This window comes from Lepidochelys olivacea, assembly GCF_965140295.1.
Source record: "Lepidochelys olivacea isolate rLepOli2 genome assembly, chromosome: 2".
Lineage (NCBI taxonomy): Eukaryota > Metazoa > Chordata > Testudines > Cheloniidae > Lepidochelys > Lepidochelys olivacea.
In genome coordinates this window covers 231,712,763-231,737,414 of record NC_140412.1, presented here as the reverse complement: position 1 = coordinate 231,737,414, position 24,652 = coordinate 231,712,763, and the positions used below count along the sequence as shown (strand labels likewise).

Sequence of the window (24,652 nt, the reverse complement as noted above, 5' to 3'; positions counted from 1 at the left end):
AGTTTTACTATGGTCGTAGTTTATAAAGCTGTAAGCTGCACTGATTTAAATCAAAGTGATTGGTCCCTTATGTTAATCAGCAAGTAGGAATTTAATCTTGTTCTGTATTTGTACTTTTAGTTTCTCCCCTAAAGTAAGGTTCATTCTTATTGATTGGTATAACCATTAAAACATGTTTAATCAAAATAGTCAACATTAAGTTTGGTACTTTTTTGCTAAATCAGGAGGATATTCTATATACACATTCATTTAAACAATTATATCACTTAACATACATTTGTTCAGATTCTTAATTTGTACATTGTTAGAAAATGATGAACGAAGCATTTATTTACTAGATGTTTTTTGCTCTGGATTTGTGTCAAGCTGTATTTGGAAATTGGAATTAAATTACAAATATACAAAACAGCATTTTAAAGTTGTTTCTTAATTAAATAAAACGATTTAAGTGTTCTGGATATAGGATGCAGAATTTTTTTCTTTAAGTGATTTTAAAAGATTACACTAAGTTTAGCTCTTTATATGTTGTCAATTTTAAATATTTAAACTGGTTCATTTTTAAAAAGAAAAATGCATTTTAATTAAATAATAACTCTGATTTTTATCCACCCTGCAAAGTTGTGTTTTCAGGTAAAAATACGACCCAGAACTACTTACCTCACATGGGAATAAAAAAGGGAATGTTTTATTTTAAGGCAGAAATTCACTTACACATATGAAAAAAAAACAAAAAAACCCCCAAGCATATCAACAACCTATAAATAACTGTTTCAATGCTGACTATTACAATTCTTAACATACCTAAAACCTGCCTTGGAGATAGCCATATCTGCAATTGGGCCATCTGAACATAGATATCCCAATCTTTTGAAATCATTACAGTTATGCTAGGGTATACGTCAATTTACTCACTTTTTCCCCAGTGTTAATGAAGAAATTTAAGGTAGTAAATTACAGAAACAGTTTGCATCATTACAAAAATCAAGTGTGAAATATTTTCCATGATGAAAGATATCTTACAAGGCAACCACTGAAAAATTAGAATAGCCAGGAGAACTTTGATACTGAAACAGATTCATATGTTCATCCTGTGGAAGAGTAGTGCATTAAAAAAGTTAAAAATACTTTGTGTTTCAGTTCAGCTGCACTTGATTCAAGTGCTGCTCAGAGGTTTTTGTCGTTATAAATTAAACATGGTTGCTCCCTTAGCAACCAGAAGTACCAGGAAAATGTTCATGTTCACAGAATAAATAGATGCAGTCTCTTTTGCAACAAGTTATCTCACTCCGATATGGGAGGTCATCCATTCCAGACCTTGGCATAATCTGAAAATTAATAAGAGAGGTCGCAATGAAGCTTAACCATTTGCTCTCACATAAGTCATCCTACCAAAAAGCATCATCTTTCGCCATCAATTACAGGTGCACGTGGCCTAGGTAGGATTTCTTTTAAAGCTAAAAAGATACAATCACATGAAAGAAAGTCCAGCTTCAATTTCCCTTCCAGAGCCAAAACATGCTACTCTCAAAACATATCATCCAAGGAGTGAAAGGAAAGATATAAAAATCTTAATGGGTTTCCCACATAGCAGTACAGATGACTTACCACCAGGCCTTAGGGCAGGGGTTCTCAAACTTCATTGCACCGTGACCCCCTTCTGACGACAAAAATTACTACACAACTCCAGGAGGAGGGACTGAAGCCTGAGCCCGTCCAAGGCCTGCTGCCCTGGGCAGGGGGCGCAAAGCTAAAGCCCAAGGGCTTCAGCCCTAGGCAGGGGCCTGTAACCTGAGCCCCGCCACCCAGGGCTGATGCCCTTGGCCTGGGGCAGTGGGGCTTGGGCTTTGGCCCCAGCAAGTCTAACGCCAACCTTGGCGACCCCATTAAAATGGGGTCCCGACCCACTGTTTGATACTGTTGCCTTAGGGCTAACACAAATATCACATTTCAAATGCTGCTTACATTAGATCTTCACTGAATGCCAGGGTGAGGCTAACACAAAATCATGTCTGGCTAAAACTCAAAAGTTGACAGCTAAGAAGCACCAACGTTGTTTTAATCCATCAATATACAACTGCCAGTGACATTTCTCTTTTGGCTGTAGTATACTGTCAAACCCTACACAGTATGATCCACTAACAGCTTTAATTTTGGTAACGTAATAGGGCCAAGGAGAGAGTGATCCTTCCTTTTCATTAAAGAAAGCCTTTTTAAATAGTATTCAAATGATTCAAATTAAGTGAACAAATAAAATTGTATTTTGAGTACATTAAAGAAAAAGGCACTGGCTTAATTAATGTTTACCTACAATAAATTTTGAAATGAGAATGTGGAATTACATAGATTCCATATTAAGAACAAAGTTACAGTAAGTACATCACCAATTTAAATATGAAAGGAAATAATTTGACCTGAAAATGTATATCTATTTACACAAAACCAAATCCTCATGAATTACCCATCAAAGTTGCCTTTAGCAAAAATAATAGTAGCTAGTTGGACAAGTCAGTGGCTTAATTTTTGGAAATAAATATCCAAAATTAATAGACCAAAAATGGGTCAGCACCTTCCATTATAAGAGGTCAGGGTAAGTGATAGAGGTACTCACTTCACAGGACAGTCTCAGCTGTATCTGAAAAGTAAACTTCACATTTCATCATTGTGGGGAAGATTTTTTTTTTTAAACTTCTGAATGATCTGCTATATCCACTACTTTTGAAGCCCTGAGGCAGCATTATCACAGAATATTCTTCTACTATTTTACTGCTGAAACAAAATGAATTCTACAAATGATGAGGCTGTTTGAAAATCAAGGTGGAAGTTTAGGGCACTTAGGAAAACTGGGTAACTGAATCTGAAAGAAAAACCCATGGTTAGCTCCTGTCAGACACCAAGAATGTCTCATCTGTGAAGGCAAGGAGTCTGAGGAAAGCTCAGTTTTAAATTTTTGTAACTTTGCTGGCATAACTGAGATAGAAGTTTAAATGTTAATAAGTCAATTACATCAACTGCATATAGGTAACAGGTTTTACACCAGTAACAAAGTAGGTCTTCATGCCATAGTGAATGTTGGCAAACATGTCTTTTTGAGTATACATCTGAAAAGTCAAAATAAGGTCTGATAGGACTGCATATTAAAAAGACATTCCAGGATGAAAGGGTGGAAGTCTCCTGGTAGGGATTTCCAGGAGCACTAAAATATTTGTTGGCTTCTACACAACAGAAAATGGTGTTCATAAGTGATCCTCACAGTGAGGCTGAAAGCCACACCCTATTTATATTCTTTACCCTCTGGTCAAGTCAGAGTTGCTGCCCTAGTGTATAGAGAGTTGAAGCAGTCACCCGGGTATTACAGACACTAAGCAAAGAGCAAGTAGGCTAGCCAGTCGACATAGCGAGAGTCAATAGGAGCGTAGAGCATCATTCTTTCAAACGGATGAAAAATGCTATCAGTTAAAGCTGGAGGACTCAGCTGTAAGGAAGATCCAGAGGTTAGCCAAGGGGAAGATACACTTAAGGTGTCATTATGTCTGCAAAGGTGAGAATAAGAAAAATCCTATTTCAAAAGATCTAGACCGGTGCCAATGAGCTTCTAAATCACACAGTTTTCCATTTATTTTACATTCTTGAACTTAGACACATGTAACGTGACACCTACCCTTCTCCAGTCAAAGCACAGCAGGACTGAATGTGCCATGGGTGATCCTTTATAGAACTAAGAGTGAGGTATTTAGATATTTCAGCAGCTGTCATACAACCTTTCACGTCCTGCTTATTTGCAAAGATGAGAACTGCAGCCTTCCGTAAATCCTGGAAGCAAGACAGAATATGTATAGTACTTATGATGCCAATGTTATGATACAAATCTAAAAGGTTATATAATGTTAAATATATTTTCCGACAGTTACAGTAAAGTCATTCTATATTAAAATTATGCAGTAACATTTAACTTTGAGAGGCTTTCTACAACAATAAATTATAGTGGAAGACAAACAATGATTCATTTAGAAAGCTGTTCTAACTAACATTCCTCAGGCATCAAATTAGGGTTTGCTTCACTTCTCGGTCCTTTGGTCTTGCCACGCTTCACTGATGACTAATTTGAAGACACAATAAATAATATATTTTCTAAAGCAGCTCAGTATGTTCAGACAATTATATTACTATTGGAGGAACATTCTGGAAATCTTTAAGTGAGATAATGACAGAGTCGAAGAGTTAACATGCCATCATTCCGCTGAAATTACTTCCAATTCTAGGTGCTTTTTTTTTTTTTTTTTAAATAAAATTAAATGTTTAGAAATTTTATAAGGACAGGAAAGGAAGAAACTATACTTCTTTAACAAATCCACTTCATATCTTAAGACCTTTGTCACTTTTGAGTAAAGGGCAGTACTTACTAGTAATGTTTGAATAGTTTAAGTTAGATGTGAGTCATTTAGAATGTTGTCTAAACTTTCCATGTAACTAAGGCAACAAAAATAGGAACAGCAGATTTTTTTGGAGCAGGGCAAGAGATAAAAAAAGACATTTCATAACCAAGAAACCATTAGATCAAATTTTAAGAGTTCAATACCAATTAATCTGCTAGGATTAGTGGAGATCCATTTCTATGTCTGGATGCTTTGAAGAAACAAAAAGCAAAGTTAAGGTCCAGTGCTGCAAATCCATACTCTCACAAGTAGTCCTAACTTATAGACTAGTCTGACTGAAGTCAGTCATCAGGACAACTCAAATGAGTTAAGACTTCTTAGAATCATGGATATGTAGAGCTGAAAGGCACCCTAATAGGTCATGTAGTCCTCCCCCCGCCCCCTTCCCCACCAATGTTGAGGCAGTATTTGAATAGGTGTTTGCAATATTGGGATCCATTTTGAAATCATGGGGAAGATTTTGAACAAAAGACTTCTTTCCATCCATTTTATAACATATTTTACACCCCCAGACCCAGAGCAAAAACTATTTTTATTGAACTGACCCATTTACAGACAATTTCCTTTCATTTTTAGAAATAGATTATGAACCACTCAGATAACACTGAGTACTGCTCATAGCTAAACTTCATTTTAGATCAGAAGGGAAGCAAGCATCATCCAAAGATTAAGCATTTATAACACTATTTATGATTCTTTACATTAATAGGATGCAAGCAGCAGTGAAAACTAATCTCAAAACTTGTTTTAGAAGCTTTTAAGCGTCTTCAAAATTTCATTTTTAACTGTAGTTGTAAGACAGAGGAAGGAAAAACAGTACAAGTCAGACAGCATGAAGTTAAACATACAAAAACTTTTTATAATCTGTATAACTTTTATAAAAGAAACTGCTACCTTGTTACAATAGAATGAACCCTCCTAAGAGTGTTAGAACATGGAGCATGTATTTTTCATGATATTCTGACTGTTCTTGTCTAGACACCGACAATCTAAAATTTTTAAAAAGCACAGTTAATGTACATCAATACCTATGCTAACGAAACAACTTTGTTTTGTAAAAGGTTAAGTCTTCATGTTTATAATTATTTGGGTGCTAACAAAAAAGGAAGCCTACAATCCAAATGTATTGGAATACTGAGTTTTTAAATATACCTCATGAGCCAACATTCTGTAAAGTTCTTCTTTTGTGATAGAAAGTCGTTCTCTGTCAATGCTGTCAACAACAAGAATGATGAACTAGGGAAAATAAAAGAAAAAGGCTTTCTCAGACTACATGTAAAAAGGTTCCATCTATGTATTTTCTGTAGTCTGAACTTTGCAAGAGAGACTTATTGGTTAGTAAATGTTCTTTATGCATATCAGACCTGGACTTTCCTAACCAATGCATCTGACTTCAGAAAGCATGCTCCACACTTTGTCCCAATCAGATTTTGGAAGGCACTTCAGATTCTTAAATCTTGGGTCGAGTGCGGTAGCTATCTTTAGAAATCTCACATTGGTACCTTTGCATTTTGTCAAATCTGCAGTGAAAGTGTTCTTAAAATGAACAACATGCTGGGTCATCATCCAAGACTGCTAGAACATGAAATACATGGCGGAATGTGGGTAAAACACAGAGCAGGGGACATACGATTCTCCCCCAAGGAGCTCAGTTACAAATTTAATTAATGCATTACTTTTTTAATGAGCATCATCAGCATGGAAGCATATCCTCTGGAATGGGGGCCAAAGCATGAAGGGGCATACGAATGTTTAGCAGATCTGGCATGTAAATACCTTACAATGCCAGCTACAAAAATGCCATGCAAATGCCTGTTCTCATTTTCAGGTGGCATTGTAAATAAGAAGCGGGCAGCATTAGCTCCTGTAAATGTAAACAAACTTGTTTGTCTTAGCGATTGGCTGAATAAGAAGTAGGACTGAGTGGACCTGTAGGCTCTAAAGTTTTACATTGTTTTGTTTTTGAGTGCAGTTATGTAACAACAACAAAATCTACATTTGTAAGTTGCGATTTCATGATAAAGAGATTACACTATGGTATTTTACTCCTGGGGGAATTCTGTGTCACTGTGCATGCACAGAATTCATGTCCCCTGCAGATTTCTTTGCTTCCCCACAGAAAAATGACTTCTGACAGGGAAGCAAAGGAAGCCGCAAGAGCGGTCATGGTGCCACTCCCTGGCAGCCAGGCAGGTCGGCTTGGGTGCCTGGAGTAGCTGGTAGAAATGTAAATCACCACGGGGGGCGAGGGGGAGCGGGGATGGGCAGTCGTGCGTGTGAGACAGCGTGACATCCAGTCCCTCTTGCTTGCTATTGCAGCATGCTCGGCATGGAGGGGCAGGGCTTCAGGGTGTTTCTGAGGAGGTAGGAGTGGGGCAGGCTCTGTCCCCTCAGGCAGAACAGAATGTATAGAACCACAGGACGTGAAGGGACCTCGAGAGGTCATCTAGTCCAGGCTCCTGTACTCATGGCAGGACTAAATACTATCTAGATCATCCCTGACAGGTGTATACTCCTGGGAGAATTCTGGACCACTGCACAATGCAGAATTTTGAAGAAATTAATGTGCGTGCAGAATTTCCTTTCCCCCACAGAAATGGGCTTCAAGTGCTGCTAGTTGCCACTAGGGATCCAGCAGAGCCCAGCTTGCCCATAGAAGACGCTACTGAGGGGGAGGGAAAGGGAGCTAGAGGGTTCCTGGCAGCTGCAGTTCCCAGCGTGCCTTGAGAGGAGGAGAGGGTGGCGGGCAGGAAACTCCATGTAAGCCTAGTACTGAGCATCAGGCTGTTTCTCCCTCTGTATCCCTGGGCTCTATGGGGGCAGGATTGTGGGTGTCTGGCCCCAGGGGGCAGGAGGAGGGGAAGAAACAGGAACTGGGCTGTCATAGGGGTTTCTTTAATTCTATTCCTGCGGGAATTTGTGTGTGTGTCTGTATTGCTACAGACATACTTGCTGACAGGTATTTTGAAATAACTTACCAAAATAATTGAAACTGGCATGATTATGGAGTATTATTTTGACAAATAAAATTAGCAGAATTTCGCATAATTTAAAAATTATGCACACAATATTTTAAGGCACGGAATGCTCTCAGGATTAGGTATTTGTATGAGGTGAATTGAAAAATACTATTTCTTTTGGTTATAATTTTTTACAGTGCAAATGTTTGTAATACAAATATAAAGTGAGTACTGTACATATTGTATTCTGTGTTGTAATTGAAATCAATATATTTGAAAATGTAGAAAAACATCCAAAATATTTAATAAATTTAAATTGGTATTCTATTGTTTAACAGTGTGATTAATTTTTTTAATCATGATTAATTTTTTTTAGTTAATCGCATGAGTTCACTGCAATTCATCGGCAGCCCTATATGATATAGATAATATATCTATATCTATATAAAAATAAAATAGTATACTTTACTGTAGATCTAAGGTTGGATTATCAGCCCCAAGATTGTCTCGTGCGTTCTGGCTATTGTACATACCCTGCTACACAAGTGCATGCAAATCCCAGATTACACATGTGTAGTCAGATGTGAACTTGCTAGTCATGTGCATAATGGAAATTTGACCCCTGGTGACTGCATAGTTGAAAGCCAGGCACAGAGCAATGATCACTTAGTCAGTGTGCCTTACGTATCAGAAAATGTCTAAGGTTGGATTTCCCCAAATGCACCGTAAAATACATTTTCACCTGTTACTATCTGGGCTTAAAAAAAATTTAATTGCCAATAGCACAGAAAAGATTTCAGTGCTTGTTGGAGGCCTGAGCTTTGCATTCACATAGCGCTTAAGGGCCCTTATTCTAACTGGAATCTCTAGACCAGTGATGTCAAACTTGCAACCCATAGACCAGATCTCTCCTGCCATTAATCTCATGTTAGAGAGGAAATCCCAACAATGCTGACATATAAAGTGTCATCAACTATTTCACATTTTTGTGGTGGAAAAAAGACGAACTGGGAATGAAGCCCACTGACAGGCGAAGTTAGTGGCTGCACTGAAGAAAATGGAGAGACGGAAAACAGCGGGGGAAGAGAGAGAGAGAAGCCAGAGGAAGGAAAAGAAAGAGTAGAAATAACACAGTCTTAAATGGGAACATTTTTCCACTGAATGATACTGAATAGAAGAAAGAATTAAAAAGTTAACCACCACATAAAGCTCTACACTCTATTTCTGGGCAAACCTCCCATTGAACGAAGAAGGAGCTCCACTATGGACTAAAGTGGGCCTGGGCTCTCAGACCCTCCCACCTTGCTCAGTCTCAGAGCCTGGGCTCCAGAGCATCTACAATGTTATTTAGCATCGTAGCACAAACCCAAGTCAGCTGACCCGGGCTCTGAAACCAATATTCACAAGAGGTGGCTTTTACCAAGTAAAATCATAGTTTTTACCACCTGAGAAACTAGCTAGAAAGGCCTTAAACTGGGACTATTTTTAAAACTGTTTCATTAAGGTTACATTTAGTTTTAGCTACACATTAAAACTGTGGTTATATATGGCTATAGATTCACAGATTTATTTAGGACTGTACAAATAGAAGTAAAACTGGAGTGGACAGAATACTAACATATGTAATTATAATCCTGAAGATCAGAATAACTGTCTGATAAACTAGTTATCTGTAGACATGGACCACAATTATTTAAAAAACAAAACAAAACACCTTCTACATATAATTCTTCAAAATGTGAATGAAAAATGCAACTACCACAATGGCACCTTCTTATTGAGTCCTATTATATCGGACCTTCGCACTGTGATTACCAGTCATCATAATACAGTAAACTGTCATATCTGCTATAAACTACACACACTTGGGAAAAGGTTCCATTTGAACACAAAAGAAACAATGCATCATAGTGGCTCCCCTGTGTGAAGTTGTTGGTAGAACGCAAGCTGGCTACGTGACTTCATGCTATCATCTGGGATAGTCTTTAACAGATTCAGGCTCTTCCCCCAAATTCCAGCCCCTGTAAGTCTTGGAGTGTTGTGCAAGGACTGCAATTTCTTGAAAGGGAGGAGAGCAATCTATACTACTTTGTTAGTAGCACCAGCGAACTGTTGAAGCAAGACAGGCAGCACCCAGGGCTCTGCTGCCGTCTTTCTGGGTAAAGCAGGATTCCAGTGCTAGCCTGAGGGAAGTGATGTGTAAGAACTCCTGCTGCAAAGACTAGCAGAGAAACGAATTTAGGTAGCAGGAAGGCAGCTTATTGGAAAGTGGAATGGCTATTCAACAATAAGGTAGTGTATGTATGTTTATTAAGGTATTAAATATCAACGTTTGAAGATCTTTGTGATAGATGACTGAGGTTTGCACATGCAAACTGAAGTTATGGAGATTTAATACATGCTGCACAAGCCTTATTAGGGGTCAGCAATTAAAAAAACCCAAAGATGTTCATCTTTGCAGTGTTATAAACCAAAGTGGAAACAATACATTGGTCAGCTGAAGTCACCTCTGACCTTTCTATCAATGGCAGCTTTATTGCTATATCATTCCTCCCATTCAGCTGGTGTTACTTTTGTCCCCTAAATAAATGCAGCAGCAGCTGCTGACGATTTTTATACAGTGCTGCATAGCAAAACTTTTGTTCTCTTTCCACTACTGTCACTGCTTCACAAAAACACTACTACGCATGAGAACAGAAGCTAAACCATTCGCTTGTGGTCTCCATCCCCAGTTAAGTTTTGCATTCACTGTGGAGAAATGTGATGTATATATCGCTCTTATTTTTCTCAAACAAGTTAGAAAACAGTTTCACTTAAAACCTGTGTTGAGCTAAACAAAACTCTTATAAAACCACTGAAATCTAAAATACAAGCTGTGCACACACCGGCAGGCCCAACTGGGCTGTTAATCCCAGAGGACAAATAATATCATTTGTCTAGAATAGGATGGAAGAGTATTCTAAGTATTTTTTGCTTCAGAACCTTCAAGCCCAGCATCCCATCATATAGAGGTTTATTACAAGGCATTCTAAACACATACATAATGTATCTTTGTTTGTACTGTACTACTCAATTACAGGGTGCCTAAGCAGCAGGTGACAAATTTCAAAACAAAACAAAAAAAAACACTAAAATATCTCCTGATCCTGAGGTATCTATGCTAATACACATATTCAGATGTGCAGATCTAGGTCTGGAGTTAAAATACATTAAGAATTACTCTGTTCACTTGAAACACAATTTTTGTTCCACTAAAACAGTGGCGCAAAACCTTTCCAGACTATTGTACCTCTTTCAGAAGTCCGATTTGTCTTGCATACCCCCAAGTTTCACCTCACTTAAAAATTACTTTTATTTCTGATTTTGTAAGCAAGTGTCACTGCATGCTATTACTGAAAAATTGCTTACTTTCTCATTTTTACCATACAATTACAAAATAAACCAATTGGAATATAAATATTGTACTTACATTTCAGTGTATAGCATATAGAGCAGTATAAACACGTCACTGTATGAAATTTTAGTTTGTACTGACTTCGCCAGTGCTTTTTATGTAGCCTGTTATAAAACTAGGCAAATACCTACATGAGCGGATGTACCCCCAGAAGACCGCTGTGTACCCGCAGGATTATGCAGACCCCTGGTTGAGAACCACTAATCTGAAAGCTTGATTTAATGAAAATACAGAGCCATGACCTTATATCATCTACTGCATTTGGGCCTGAATTCTGTCCTTACATATGGGTAAATTCTTCCATATCCTATTAATGTAATCTCCACCCAAGCTATCAGGACTGAAATCTATATTTATTTGCTTTATTTTACACTTTGGGAGCAACTTCACATACCTCTGTATTTGAATAATAGGTATTCCACGATGACCGTAATGACTCCTGTCCTCCAATATCCCACATAAGGAAATGGGTATTTTTTACGACTATTTCTTCAACATTGCTTCCTATGGTTGGAGATGTGTGGACAACTTCATTCATTAAGCTAATGGAAACAACATCACACCACAAAAACTAATTAGCAATATCTTGAAACTTCCTAATGTATCAGTCGTATATTGTGACAAGTTTGTATAACAAAAAGTACATCCTTTTCATTCCCTTAAAGCAATTATTTAAAACAGTCTTTTTCATCTAAATTTTTATTAAAGATAAAATAATAATGTATTAAAGCTATATAGAGACACCTTTTCTGTAAAAGATTTATTCAATTTGGGTGCATGTTATGAGTTACAATCAATGAGTGAAGAGACTGCCCTTTTATCTGCATATGTAGTAGTATATACCATAGATAGGGATAAATATGCAGACAATTATACATGAACGTCCGGTACAGAAAAGTGAAGTTTAAATCTGATTAACACTTTGTTAATATTAGTAAAAATCTAAAAAATTTACTTGTTTCAAAACAAAAGTTGCCATGATACAACAGGTAACCATCACTAGAGACAATATTTTTGAATCTTGCTAGAATAATCTGAAGATAAAGTTGTCAAAGCACGTGGAAAAGGTAAAGGTTGTCTGATTTCACAATAGCTTCTGAAAGAAATTCTGTATCTGCAGCTGAAAATACCTCAGTACGAACTTTAAAACAATGGTTTATTTTGTCAACGTAGAGTACAGAAGAAAAGGGTTTGGGGAAACATTCTTTATTTCTTTCTATCTAAATGTATATACCACTTTCATCATCACAGTAATTGTGTGCTTCCCAAGTATTTATACATTTATCCTTTATACTCTTGTGAGGTAAGGAAGAGTTTGTTTTGTTTTTAACTACAGCTACAGACCATAGCCATTTATTGCAGGAGCCATGGCAGCATGATGAAATATTATTCTGAAGGAACTGTTAGTTCCACCAGTGACATGCCTTTGACTACGGGGGAGATGACAATTTTTTCTTCTTTTGGAAATAATGGTCTGTACGTGGGTTTTGCAAACTGACTAAAAATAAAGGCAGATACAAATTTTAAATTAAGTTTCTTTCTGGAAGCTTTCACCAATGCGTGAAAGGATTTTACCACTCATCAATTACCAAAGATCTCAATTGCAGAGATTTATTTTTTGTCCTCGAGAGCACTCTGTGATACTCTGTGCTGAGTATCTGATTCACATGAAGCTCAGCTCTAAACAATTCAACATCTGTATCTATTTTATTACTATACACACAAAACTTAAGTATTATTGAATGACAAATACCTTCCTTGGACAAGCTAAGCTCTGGGTACCCCAGAGTTTTCAGTCAGGTCTCATACATTAATTGTGAAAGAAAGTATTAAACAAACAGAAGTTTTAAATAGCTCATATACTTACAACTGGTAAAGAATGGTGGTCTTTCCTGCATTGTCAAGTCCCACTATTATTACTTTGTGTTCTGCACAAAAAACAAAAGTAAACTGTTGTGAGCAGCCAAAGATACATTAACCACTTTTCTGATATTAAAAAAAGGCAAGGCTGCCTTGCCTGTTTTAGGTGAACAGCCTGCACAGAGTATGGAAGACTCCTAACTAAAAAACCCACAAACCAGTATCTTCTCCAGAAAGAGTTATTATACTTACAAGGAACATAAGTTAAGTCCATGGTAAAGTTTTATTTTAAAGGAATGATTATTAATAAAAAACAATTGTTTCATGCAAAAGAGTAGCATTAATATAAAAGTAAGCTTGAGAAATAAAGTAGACATAAGAACATGAAGACTGCTCGCTGACTGTGCAAACTTGGTTCTGCCAATGTACTTATTACTTAAATGTTTTTAGATATGTTCAGTTTGCATGAAAATAATTATAATATGTGCCAAAGTGAAATTTCTTGTACATTTTATATTCCGAAGTTAAACCAAATATAAAGACTGTATGTAATTTAAGACTTAGCTCTACAAAGCAAGCCAAAAAGTGTGTGTGTGTGTGTGTGTGTGACTATAGGTACTTCAAGTTAAGAACACAATTCCAGAACGACCAGTATTTTAGTAATATTTAAAACAGATCAAAAACTAAAGCTGAATATTTACAGCAGGCAAATTGAAGAACTTGGCAACTCAACAAATTTTCTTGCAACTCAATCAAGGTAAATCTAAAGACTGCATATAATACTATGTTAACCCACCATATAGCACTGAATGAGATGCCTCAGTTTATGGACTGCATATATTGATAAATTATTTAAGGCTATGAAGATGCCATATTTAAATGGATAAGTATAACTTTCTACTCTTAGCACGGCAACTCCTGAACCCCAAGCGCTTGACTACTTAACAGTTACTCCTGGGGGCATTCTGTGCCAAAAAATTAAAAATTCTGCACACAATAATTCAAAATTCTGTAAGTTTTATTTGTCAATAAATAAATCCAGCATGGCAGTGGGGAGCACAGGCCACTGGCTTCACAAAATTGGGAAATCACCCTGCAGCCTCCCCACCCCAGGGACACAGACTCAGTGGTGAGGCTGCAAATGATCCTAACGCAGCCTAAGCTCTGGGCCTGCCCCAGAACTATCAGGTGTCGGGCAGGCGAGCTCAGCCAGGCAGGATACAAGTGTGGAGGGGCTCAGTGTGGGGGGATCCAGGTGAGAGGATTCTGTGAGACAATTTGAGTGCAGGCAGCTCAGTGAGGAGTCTAGGTGTGGGGGAGCTAGATACACAGAGCTCGTTGGAGGCATTCCAGGTGTAGGGGCAATGGTACTCTGCAGGGGCTTCCAGGTGAAAATGGTTGGGGCTCAGCCGAGAGGTCTGGGTGTGGGGGGCTTGGTAGGATGGGGATCTGGGTGCAGCTAATTGGGGGCCAGTGACAAGGGCTCATGGGGGGGGGGTTGAGTGCAGGGAGCTCAGTGGGGAGTGGTCTGGGTGCAGGAGGTGAGGTTCAGTGGGGTGAGGTTTGCGTATGGAGGGCTAGGCAGGTTCTGAGTGTACAGGGTGAGCTTGGTGGGCGTGTTTGGGTATGGGAGGTCCAGATGCACGGCGGTTGGGCAGATGGGGGAACAGCTCCCCATACAGTGACCCCTCCCCCCACAGCTGAGGAGAGATGGGGGAAGGAACCAAGAAAGGATGCTGAGCTTCCTGCAGCTAAGGGAGGTTTCTGGGGGTAGGTCTGACACAGCCCCAGACGCTCCTTGCAGGGAAAGAGGAAGTCCCATCTTCTTCTGTCTTCAGCCCAGCTGGGACTAGCAGCTGATACCGGCTCAGGGTAGAAGCCACTGGCTGGGGTGTTCCCAGCCCTGCAGTGATTTACCTCTCTGCTGGCTGCTCCGGGTTCCTGAAACGATGTACCTGCGCAGCTAGGGGATGGTGCATGACTGCTCTTGCAGCTTCCCTTTGCTTCCCTGTCAGAAAGTCATTTTTCTACAGGGAAGTAAAGAAATCTGCGGAGGAAATGAATTCTGCACATGCCCAGTGGTGCAGAATTCCCCCAGGAGTAAACAGTGATATGCCAAATGATGCATTAATACTTTTTCATGCTACTGTACATAGATAAGACTATTCGTAGCCTTAAAATGGCAACTATTTTCTTCACACTAAGAAAAAAAAACACATTGACAAAGGCAGCTACAAAGCAGGTTAAATTACCACAAGTCTTCTGTTTTGATTTTTCCACTATGCATGTGCAAAGTTGGATTGGAAAATACAGCAAAGAGTATTTTTACTCTGTTCAAAACAGAGCAGAACTATGAGCAAATGAAGAGTTACAACAGAATTAAAACTCAGACTTAACTATGGGGTACCAATATATGCTTCAACAAGGCACATTTAAAATTTTAGTCCACATATTCAGAACATCACATGGATGGAAAGCTACAGCTTACTCTGAAAAAATGGTACATACTTGTTAGATTTATAACAAAAGTGTTATAATCTTTGATATGCCTTGGAATTTTAATTTTTATGAAAGTTAAATTACTTTTCTTAAAAATATTCAACTAGGACTATTAAATATTTATCACATCTACTGTATAAGGAACAAATAGATGTGGACCGTCTGTGACACTCTGTACCTTGGGGGGACACCCTACACCCCCATGTTCATCTTTATAGAATGATTGTGTGGTATCCAATGAAAAGTTTGTCACATTGGGTGTCTTCAGAAGGCTCATAATGCTCTGAGCCTGGTTGTTACAGTGATGTTATAGTAATTGTTACAGTAATGTTATAGGTTATACTTTCACGTACATAGTTATGAGGGTGAACATGTATCCTGATGGCTTAAAGCAAGCCCATGTGAAAACTCTCCAAGAACAAAGAGGCAGTTCACACCTCGTCAGGGCACAGATGGGACAAAGCCAGCCCAGCCTCACAGGAACAATGGACACTGGCTTAGGCAACAACAAAGGAATCTGTTAGACCCTGGAGGGAGTCATGCCCTTCCTTTGGGTAGTTCAGGACTGCAATGAGGTAATGCTCACCTGACTCTGAAGCGGGGTGGGGGCAAAACCAAGAGGAAAAAAAGGATATGATAAAAGGGAAAGACATTTTGCCATATTCTCTCTTCCACCTACATCTACAGACACCACCACCACCAAACGACTGAACCACTGATCAAAGGGGAGAGCCTGGCTGAAGAGCCAGCCTGTGGTGAGAAGCATCTAAGTTGTAAGGACATTCAAAGTGTTAAGATCAGCTTAGAATCCTTTTTGCTTTTATTTCATTTCACCAAATCTGACTTGTTATGCTTTGATTTATAATCACTTAAAAATCTCTCTTTATAGCTAATAAATCGGTTTGTTTATTCTACCTGATTCAGTGCGTTTGGTGTAAAGTGTGTCAGAGGCTCCCCTTGGGATAACAAGCCTGGTACATATCAATTTTACCCAGGTACACAGGAAACAGCCCCTTCCCTATTAAAGGACCGGTAACTCTGAATTCCCATTTTCTGTTTGTTTGTGGTAAAAAGCTTGTCTGCCTAGCTGAGTATGCCAGCTCCATGATCCAAAAGCACTTCTGACCTGGAGAACACAGGAGGTGGTGGATCCCTTGAGTGTATGGGGAGAAGAGCTGTGCAGGCACAGCTCAGATCAAGTTGTAGAAATATGGACATCTATGAGAAGATTTCTTGGAGTATGTTGGAGAAGGACTACAAGCAGTTCCAAGAGAAAGTAAAGGAGCTGCATCAGGATTACCAGAAGGCAAAGGAGGCAAACAGTCACCATGGTGAAGCACTGCAGACATGCCACTTTTACAAGCTGCAGTAGGCTACACTCTGCGGTGACCCCACCATGACCCCCAAGAGCCACGTGGATACCTCAGAGTCAGAGTCTCAGGCCATTGCAGGCAAGATTGAGGAGGTGGTGTTGGAGGAGGAAGATGGGAGACAGGCAAGTAGGGGATCCACTGTCCCAGAGAATCAGGAACGGTTTGTAACCCCAGAGCAGTCCAGCCAATCGCAGCAATGCAGCGTGGCCGAGCGTGATGCCAGAGAAGGAACCTCTAGTGAGTATGCACTTAGCATTAATATGGTGGGATCACATATTCTTATTTGCTCTTTTTTATTTAAATGACCAGTGGAAGTAAAGCAGCTGATTCTCATTGTCTGGACCAGCTAGGCAGAGGGTGACCTGCGAATTACATACACAGGGATGTCTCAGGAATCCTTCATAGAGATCTCAATCCTTTGTGGAAGGTTTCTCTGGAGGGCTGCCTTATTTCTTCCACTGTAGTAGGACACTTTCCCAAGCCACTCCAGTATTAATTTGGTAGGCATCATCACAGTACACAGCCCAGCAGCATAAGGATCTGGTCTGTACCTGGATGCATGCAGCAGCTGTTCCCTTGCCACCTGTTACCCTCAAGAGTGTAATATCAGCTAGGATCACCTACGGGAGACTGTGGTAGTATTCATTTCAATTTCTCAAGCAGCAAACACTAGTGTCTGTGTGCCCCCCCCGCCATGATTTTTCACCTCTTCCCCCACCACCGGGGCTCCAGAACCTGAAGCGACCATGAGGCAGGGTCACTGGAATCAGGTGGGCCATGACTGCCCACTGTTTCACATGGTTGTGGTTTGGGTGGCAGGAGTCACCCTTTCCTCCACAAACTGCAAGCCTCAGGCAGGCAGGGTGCGGGGACATGGGCCACCCCATACCTCTGACCGGGGCAAGTGGAGGGTCTGGGCCTTCCCAGAGGTGGCCCGGGCTCCATGGGAGGCTCTTACCGCTGCCTGGATCCAGCTTCTAGACTGGGCAGGGGGTGGTGCCTTGGGTGCCAGAGAGCAGCAGTGGCTATGGGCGGGGGTGGGGGATTAATGACTACGTTGTGGTGGCTATAGCAAGCAATCTCCAGTGATGCCACTGCCAAGGCTTGCAGTTTGGGGCGGGGGCGGGGGGGAGAATGCCGGTCCCTGACCCCCACACTAAGCCCACGTTACCAAGGGTAGGGGCATGGCCCCTGGGCCACTATGATCCCATCGTAGGCTGCCCCCCTCTTCTGCAGATATTCTAGCGCCCTTGTCCCCCAGCTATACTCATCACGGCTGGGACAGCAAACTGGTTCAATAAATATCTTGTAGAAATGAAAATGTTCTGCTTCACACTTGCGTGGATTCTGGGGAGTGATTTTTGTATAGCAAATCTGCACTGGAGATTGGGTCTGCATGGACAATTGTTCCTTTGTGCTTTGCATGTTTTACAGCTGAAAGTGTGGCCTTCAACTCTTCCTCCACACCATCAGAGAGGCTCTCCCAGATAAGACGAAGGTGAAAGAGAACGCGCGATGACATGTTTAATGAGATAATGAATGCCTCTGGGACAGTGGACACTGACCAGAGGGTGTGGAGGATTGCTCTTACAGGGAAGAAAAAAAAGAAAGAAAGGACATTATGAGCAGGACAAAAGGCCAGGAGAATAAGTGTGGCATGCAGCAGGCGATGTTGGGGATTCTGAAGGAACAAACAGACATGTTTAGGTGTCTGGTTGACCTCCAGGAGAGACATTTTGAATCTCTACAGCCCCTGCAGAATGGCATTCCAAAATCACCATACTCCCCCCTCACACACACATTCCACTAGACATGGGGGGGCCAGTACAATATCCTTTCCACTCAACTCTGGGGGATGGTGTACAGACTCACAGCTGCACATACACTGATGTGTGACAGGCAAGGCCAGTTTGTTTTTGAACAAAAGATAAATGTATTTCCCTCCTGTATTTCCAAGGTTTAATTCGATGTCACATTTTTGTTTATATATGTGTGCAATAAAAGTCCATTTCTTAAAAATGAAATCTTTACTAATTCAAAGCACTGGGGGAGGAGAGATGGCTAGGGAAACTTAGGCACTGGGTGTGTGAACGAGTTCACACAGAGCTGGAGTTGTGGCTAGAACCCAGGAGCCCTGGCTCCTATCCCCTCCGCGTTGTAAGCAGTAGGCCACACTCCCTTCAGTCATAACCACCACCGTAGTGGCCCTCCATGCAGGATGAGTTGGTGGATTGCAGCCCATTCCCCGGGCATCGAGTACATACCCCCCACATACCCGACCCCGGTAGTGCCTTTGGAGGGGCCAGGAGCTGAATGGACTGTGGGGTTGTCTCCCCAGCACTAGGTTGGGAGGCGGGTCTTGTTGGTGAGTGCCGGGAGTCACTGACAGAGAAAAGCAGGAAGTGTATTTCCAATGTTACATTACTACACACACAGAGCAGTCATGGCAATGTTCAGACTATTCACATGCAAAAACAGAAAAGCAACACGTCACAGTATGTCATTAATAAAATGGGTTTTCAAAACCTCCCTCAGATGCACTGCTCCATGCTGAGCTTTTATAGCCCTGGTATCTGGCTGCTCAAAATTAGCAGACAGCCTATTCACCTCCAAGCCGCAGCCCTGTGAAAACTTCTCTCCCTTTGCTTCACACATATTATGAAGCATACAGCAGGCAGCTATCACCATGGGGATATTTTTTTTCACAGAAGTCTACCCTAGTGAACAAACTGTGCCAATGACCCTTCAAACAGCCAAAAGCACATTCAACTGCCATTTGGACTTGCTGAGCCTATTGCTGAAGTGCTCCTGTCCAGGTGTCCGATGTACGGCTTCACAAGCCATAGGAATAAGGGGTAAGCTGGATGTTCCAGAATCAATATTCGTATTTCAACATCTTTAATAGTGATTTTGTGATCCAGAAAGGAAATCCCTGCTTGCAGCTTTCTGAACAGGTCTGTGTTCTTAAAGATGAGGGTGTCAGGCACCTTCCCAGAGCATCCCACATTAATGATGGTAAAACGCACCTGGTGATCCACCAGCACTTGCAACTCCATTGAAAAGTTCCCTTTCCGTTTACGTACTCTGTATCAAGGTGGTCTGGTGCTAAGACAGGGATGAGTGTGCCATCTATTGCCCCACTGCAGTTAGGGAACCCCACTGCAGCAAAACCATGCAATATCTCCTGAACATTGCCCAAAGTCACAACCATTCTTAGCAGAAGATGACTAATGGCCCTCCATATTTGGACCACAGCAATCTCAATGGAAACTTCCCAACTCCAAATTGATTCCTCACTGACCGGTAGCATTGCAAGCTTCCAGACAGCGACTGCCACTAGTTTCTCCAGTCAGAGCAAGTCTCATTTTAGCATCGCTGCGCCACAGGGCTGGGGAGAACTCCGTACACAAATTCCAGAAAGTGGCCTTGCGCATACAAAAGTTCTGCAGCCACTACTCATCATCCCATACCTGCATAACGATGTGATGCCACCAGTCAGTGATTGTTTCTCGGGTCCAGAAACAGCGCTCCATCATGTTCAGCTGCTGTGCAACTGCCAACAGCAACCATGAACTGTTTTGTTCCATGGCTTACAGCATTGTTACTTGAAGGACACTGCCATATTCCACAGGGCAGTTTCTCTTGTGGCTCTGGAAATACTGAAGGATAAGGTGCATAGGGTTTGCAACGCTCACCACAACAGAGCACAGCTGTGTAGAGTCCTTGCTTCTCTAGAGATGGTGTATATGTGGCTATGCCAGCCTTTTGAAAAAAGGCACAAAATATTATGGGATGCAGATGAAATCATGAGAGGGAGAAAACTGTATCATGGGATATTCGAGCCATGTTCCCAGTCACCTATGCAAGAATGTTTTATTCCCACGAGGCATTGCAAACCCTTCCCAAAACCACCTGTGACGAGTTGCACTGTGGGATATCTACCCACAGTGTGCTGCTCTCTACATCGACGCAAGAGCTGCTAATGAAGACACTCTCCATCAACGCAAGGACTGTAGTCTAGACATGCACAACTGACTTAATTAGTGTGGTGGCTGTATGTCAACTTAAGTCAACCTAAGTTTGTAGTGTAGACATGCCCTTAGTTTTGCTCAATGTCTTTTGTTGTGAGAAGAAAGGAGTTCCAGGTGTTTGGGCTCCTCCCTAGCTAGACCACTGTTGCTAATTTGAATGTCTGCACATTTTAGGAGAAAATAGTGCCTGACAGAATTAAGTTAAACATGCTGTGCAAACTTTATATACTACTTTCATCACAATATTATCTAATTCAATATCGTAACAACTTTATTTCCTGTTTTTCCTTAATACATGCCTGATTTCTCTTACCTTTCAATAATGTAGTATTCTAAACTAGTCACCTCTACCAGAGTACAGTTATCTGTTAGTAATCAGAGACATGTGACATTAAGCAGTATATTAAAATGTGTATTTCCATATATATTGGTAGTTTGATAGCACTTCACTCAAATACATGTGTGAGGGATATTTTTAGTGAAAGTCAGGGACAAGTCACAGGCTGCCATGAATTTTTGTTCATTTCCAGTGACCCGTCCATGACTTTTTACTAAAAACATGCAACACAAAACCTGAGCCTTACATAAAAAACAAAGTGTTTTTTTGGAAAAGGTTAGAATGAACCATGCAGAGAAAACAGTTATTTTGATTAGGCTTCACAATTCGCTTTAAACAGCAAATTTAAGGTATCTTAATGACCCAGTGGATGAAATCCTGACCCCACAGTAGTCAACGGGAGTTTTGATCAACTTCCATGGAGTCAGGATTTCACTCTAAGCCTTCTAAACCTATGCCTCAAAAATGGATACTTATGTTAGGGGCAAAAACCACACTCTTCACTACAACAGCTTATTAGAGTCTTGCAATTTTGATTTACTTGGCATTTAAAAACCAAGTAAACATATTAAACCAGCACCTTTCAACCAAGTCAAATAATTAACCAAACAACACTTAAAAAACAGCTTATTGTGAGCAATAAAAACAAATCAGTATCAGATGTGCAACTAATTTATGCTACTTAAATGGAATCCCCCAAAATCAGGGGACTACAAGTATGTGTATACAAGCTTTATAGAATTAACAACATTCATATTTTGCCTGTCAGCAATTTTATGTAAGAAAGTAATATTTTATGGGAGCTGGAAAGATCATGGACCACCCCCCCCCCAAAGTAAACCCAACTCTAAACGTACCATAAAGAATGGCCATACTGCGTCAGACCAAGGTCCACCTAGCCCAATAAGCTGTCTTCCAACAGAGGCCAACACCAAGTGCCCCAGAGGGAATGAACAGAATAGGTAATCAAGTGATCCATTGGCCATCCCATCGGCAATTCTCAGCTTCTGGCAAACAGAGGCTAGGGACGTCATCCCTGCCTATCCCGGCTAATAGCCACTGATGGACCTATCCTCCATGAATTTATCTAGTTCTTTTTTGAACCCTGTTATAATCTTGGCCTTCACCACATCCTCTGGCAAAGAGTTCCACAGTTTGTGCACTGTGTGAAGAAATACTTCCTTTTGTTTGTTTTAAACCTGCTGCCTATTAATTTCATTTGGTGAGTCCTAGTTCTTGTGTTATGAGAGGGCATAAACAACACTTCCTTACTTTCTCCACACCTGTCATGATTTTACATCTATCATATCCCACCTTAGACATCTCTTTTCCAAGGTGAAAAGTCCCAACCTTTTTACTGTCTTCTCATATGGAAGCTGTTCCATACCCCTAATCATTGTTGTTGCTCTTTTCTGAACCTTTTTCAAATCCAATATCTATTTTTTGAGATGGGGCGACCACACCTGCACACAATATTCAAGATGTGGGCATACCATCGATTTATATAGAGGTAATGTGATATTTTCTGTCTTATTATCTATCACTTTCTTAATGGATTCCCAACATTCTGTAAAAATTCCCAACTACCTCTGCATATTGAATGGATGTTTTCAGAGAACTATCCACAATGACTCCAGATCTCTCTCAAGTGATAACAGCTAATTGAGACCCACATCATTTTATATGTACAGTTGATATTACGTTTTCCACTGTGCATTACTTTACATTTATCAACACTTAATTTCATCTACCACTTTGTTTCCCAGTCACCCAGGTTTGAGAGATCCTTCTGTAGCTTTTTGCAGTCTGCTTGGGACTTGACTATCTTGAGTACTTTTGTATCATCTGCAAATTTTGCCACCTCACTGTTTACCCCTTTTTCCAGATCATTTATGAATATGTTGAATAGGACTGGTCCCAGTACAGACCCTTGGGGGACACCACAATTTACCTATCTCCATTCAGAAAACTGACCATTTATTCCTACCTTTTGTTTCCTTTTTGTTAAACCAGTTACCAATCCATGAGAGAACCTTCCTTCTTATCCCATAACAGCTTACTTTGCAAAGACACAGAAAGTTTGACCCCTTCAATCTGACACAGCCAACATTACATTATCTTAACAGCACTGTTTCCCAGCTGACCGCAATTTGGATGCACAGTTTCACAGAACAGGACTCGGAAGAAGAAAGGAACCGTAGCTAGTGAGACCCTGAAAGTCTCTGCTGTTGCAGTGATGAAAAAGTAAGTTTGAGAGAACAGGGTGCATTAGCCAACCCCGCACTGAACTAACCTCCCCCGCTTCGATGCCAGCCTACGACCCCCATTCACACACACTCCAGGCACTCTCCCCCCGCAACTCACACAGATACACTCCCCCCACCCGCTCCCTCAACACTCGAGGGGCCTCCCTTCCCCATCACAGCCGGGACCCCATGCCTCCCTCCCCGGCAGCCCCCCCAACGGACCAGCGGCTCCCCCAAGCCGGCACAGCCCCGCCCCCGGCGAACGCCGCTCACCCTGGTCACAGAAAAAACTCCACAGCTTAGCAAATATCAGGCCCATGGCTAGGCTCGGCCGCGGCCGGACGACGTCACGCTCCGAGAGTCCCCACGACGCAAAGGGGCGCCAGCCGGCACTGGCGACTCGAAGGCGGCGGCCGCGCCTGGTCCTATTGGGATCCAGGAAGTGGGCGGGCAGAGCCCGAAGAAGCAAGTAGGCGGAGCCACCCTCAAACCCGCCTCCCCAGCCAGCCACGGCAGCCAATGCCTTCCCCAACCGCCTTGCGTCACTGCGTGACTCCGCACGCCATTACGTACGTGCCCTCCTCCCTGACGTGAAAAAAATAGTACGTGGCGTCACCCTCAGCCGTGGGGCTGGGTGTTGCGTTCTCCGACGGCCTGCGGTCCTAGTGCCCCTGGACGCAGCGGAGCGTCAGGGGACACCGCTCCGCCGGGAAGCCTGCGCTGCTGCACGCCCCCGGCCATTGTCCCCCCGCGGGGGGCTGAGCACCTCACCCGAAGCCCCAGCGGCCCGTAACCGCTGGGTAACGGACGCGGCGCCGGGCGGTAACTGCTGCTGGTGGGGAAATGTGCCGGTTGCAGGTTGGGCCCCGACCCACGCGCTGATTGTGTTGGTTTGAGGTTCCCTGGCTGGCTAAGTAATGCCGCGCACCATAGAGAGCTACAGCTCCGTCAAAACCCGCGCAGAGAAAATACCGCGCTTCTCCCGGCCGTCCCTGTTTCACCTCTTGTGCCTCTCTTTCGCGAGGCATCCAGGGGGCTGCCGCCCGGCTGGTTCTTATTCCTGTGACGCGGTGCGGGGGGCTGCGGGGGGGGGCACTGCTCTGGTAACGCTCGGGCAGAGCTTTCCGCACGGGGCTGGCCGTGCGCACGTGAGTTGTCCCCGGGAAGCCACAGGGGCGATTCAGGGGGCTCGTGGGTCCACAGGAGCCAGCCCGGTGCCCCGTTCTCCTGTGAGCTGGGGCCGAGCGGCGCCCTCGCGCGCTCCCCGACGAGGCCTGAGGCGGCGGGAGCGGCCAGGCGGGCATCTGCCGCCGCGCTTAGAACTCGCCTCAGCCCCCGACCCTTTGCCGGCCTGACGGTCAGTGGAAGGCGGATGAGCGCAGCTGACCAAACCCAAGGGAGGCTCGGGGCGGAGTTTTCCGCCGTACCCCGGAAGAGGCGGGCTGCGGCCGAAGGTAGG

General features: G+C 42.1%; 2 protein-coding genes across 9 annotated transcripts in view; one reads left to right on the top strand and one right to left on the bottom strand.

The window, feature by feature from the left end:
- Nucleotides 1–658: 658 nt before the first annotated feature.
- ARL5B (ARF like GTPase 5B) lies at nt 659–24,522 on the bottom strand. 3 transcript variants are annotated; one of them, XM_084620872.1, is made up of 6 exons: nt 24,195–24,522; nt 12,715–12,775; nt 11,242–11,389; nt 5,586–5,669; nt 3,659–3,810; nt 659–1,325 (listed from the first exon to the last, which is right to left on the bottom strand). In XM_084620872.1, the coding sequence occupies exons 3-6, from the start codon at nt 11,383–11,385 to the stop codon at nt 1,277–1,279; spliced, it is 429 nt and encodes a 142-aa protein (XP_084476998.1). In that variant the 5' UTR covers nt 11,386–11,389; nt 12,715–12,775; nt 24,195–24,522; the 3' UTR covers nt 659–1,276. The 3 variants fall into 3 exon arrangements, 2 of the variants coding, with proteins under 2 accessions (XP_084476998.1, XP_084476997.1); XM_084620871.1 differs by lacking the exon at nt 24,195–24,522 and adding an exon at nt 23,467–23,654; XR_014710463.1 differs by lacking the exons at nt 659–1,325; nt 24,195–24,522 and adding exons at nt 5,328–5,422; nt 23,467–23,661 and having other exon boundaries at nt 3,680–3,810.
- NSUN6 (NOP2/Sun RNA methyltransferase 6) overlaps nt 23,796–24,652 on the top strand; it is a 52,484-nt gene continuing 51,627 nt past the window's right edge. For 2 of the 6 annotated variants that reach the window (XM_084620862.1, XM_084620869.1), the window contains exon 1: nt 23,796–24,051. The gene's annotated coding sequence lies outside the window, so the exon portion shown is untranslated. Of the gene's footprint in view, nt 24,052–24,508; nt 24,648–24,652 lie in introns of those variants that run through there. The other 4 variants (XM_084620868.1, XM_084620866.1, XM_084620865.1 and 1 more) reach the window with 4 other exon arrangements.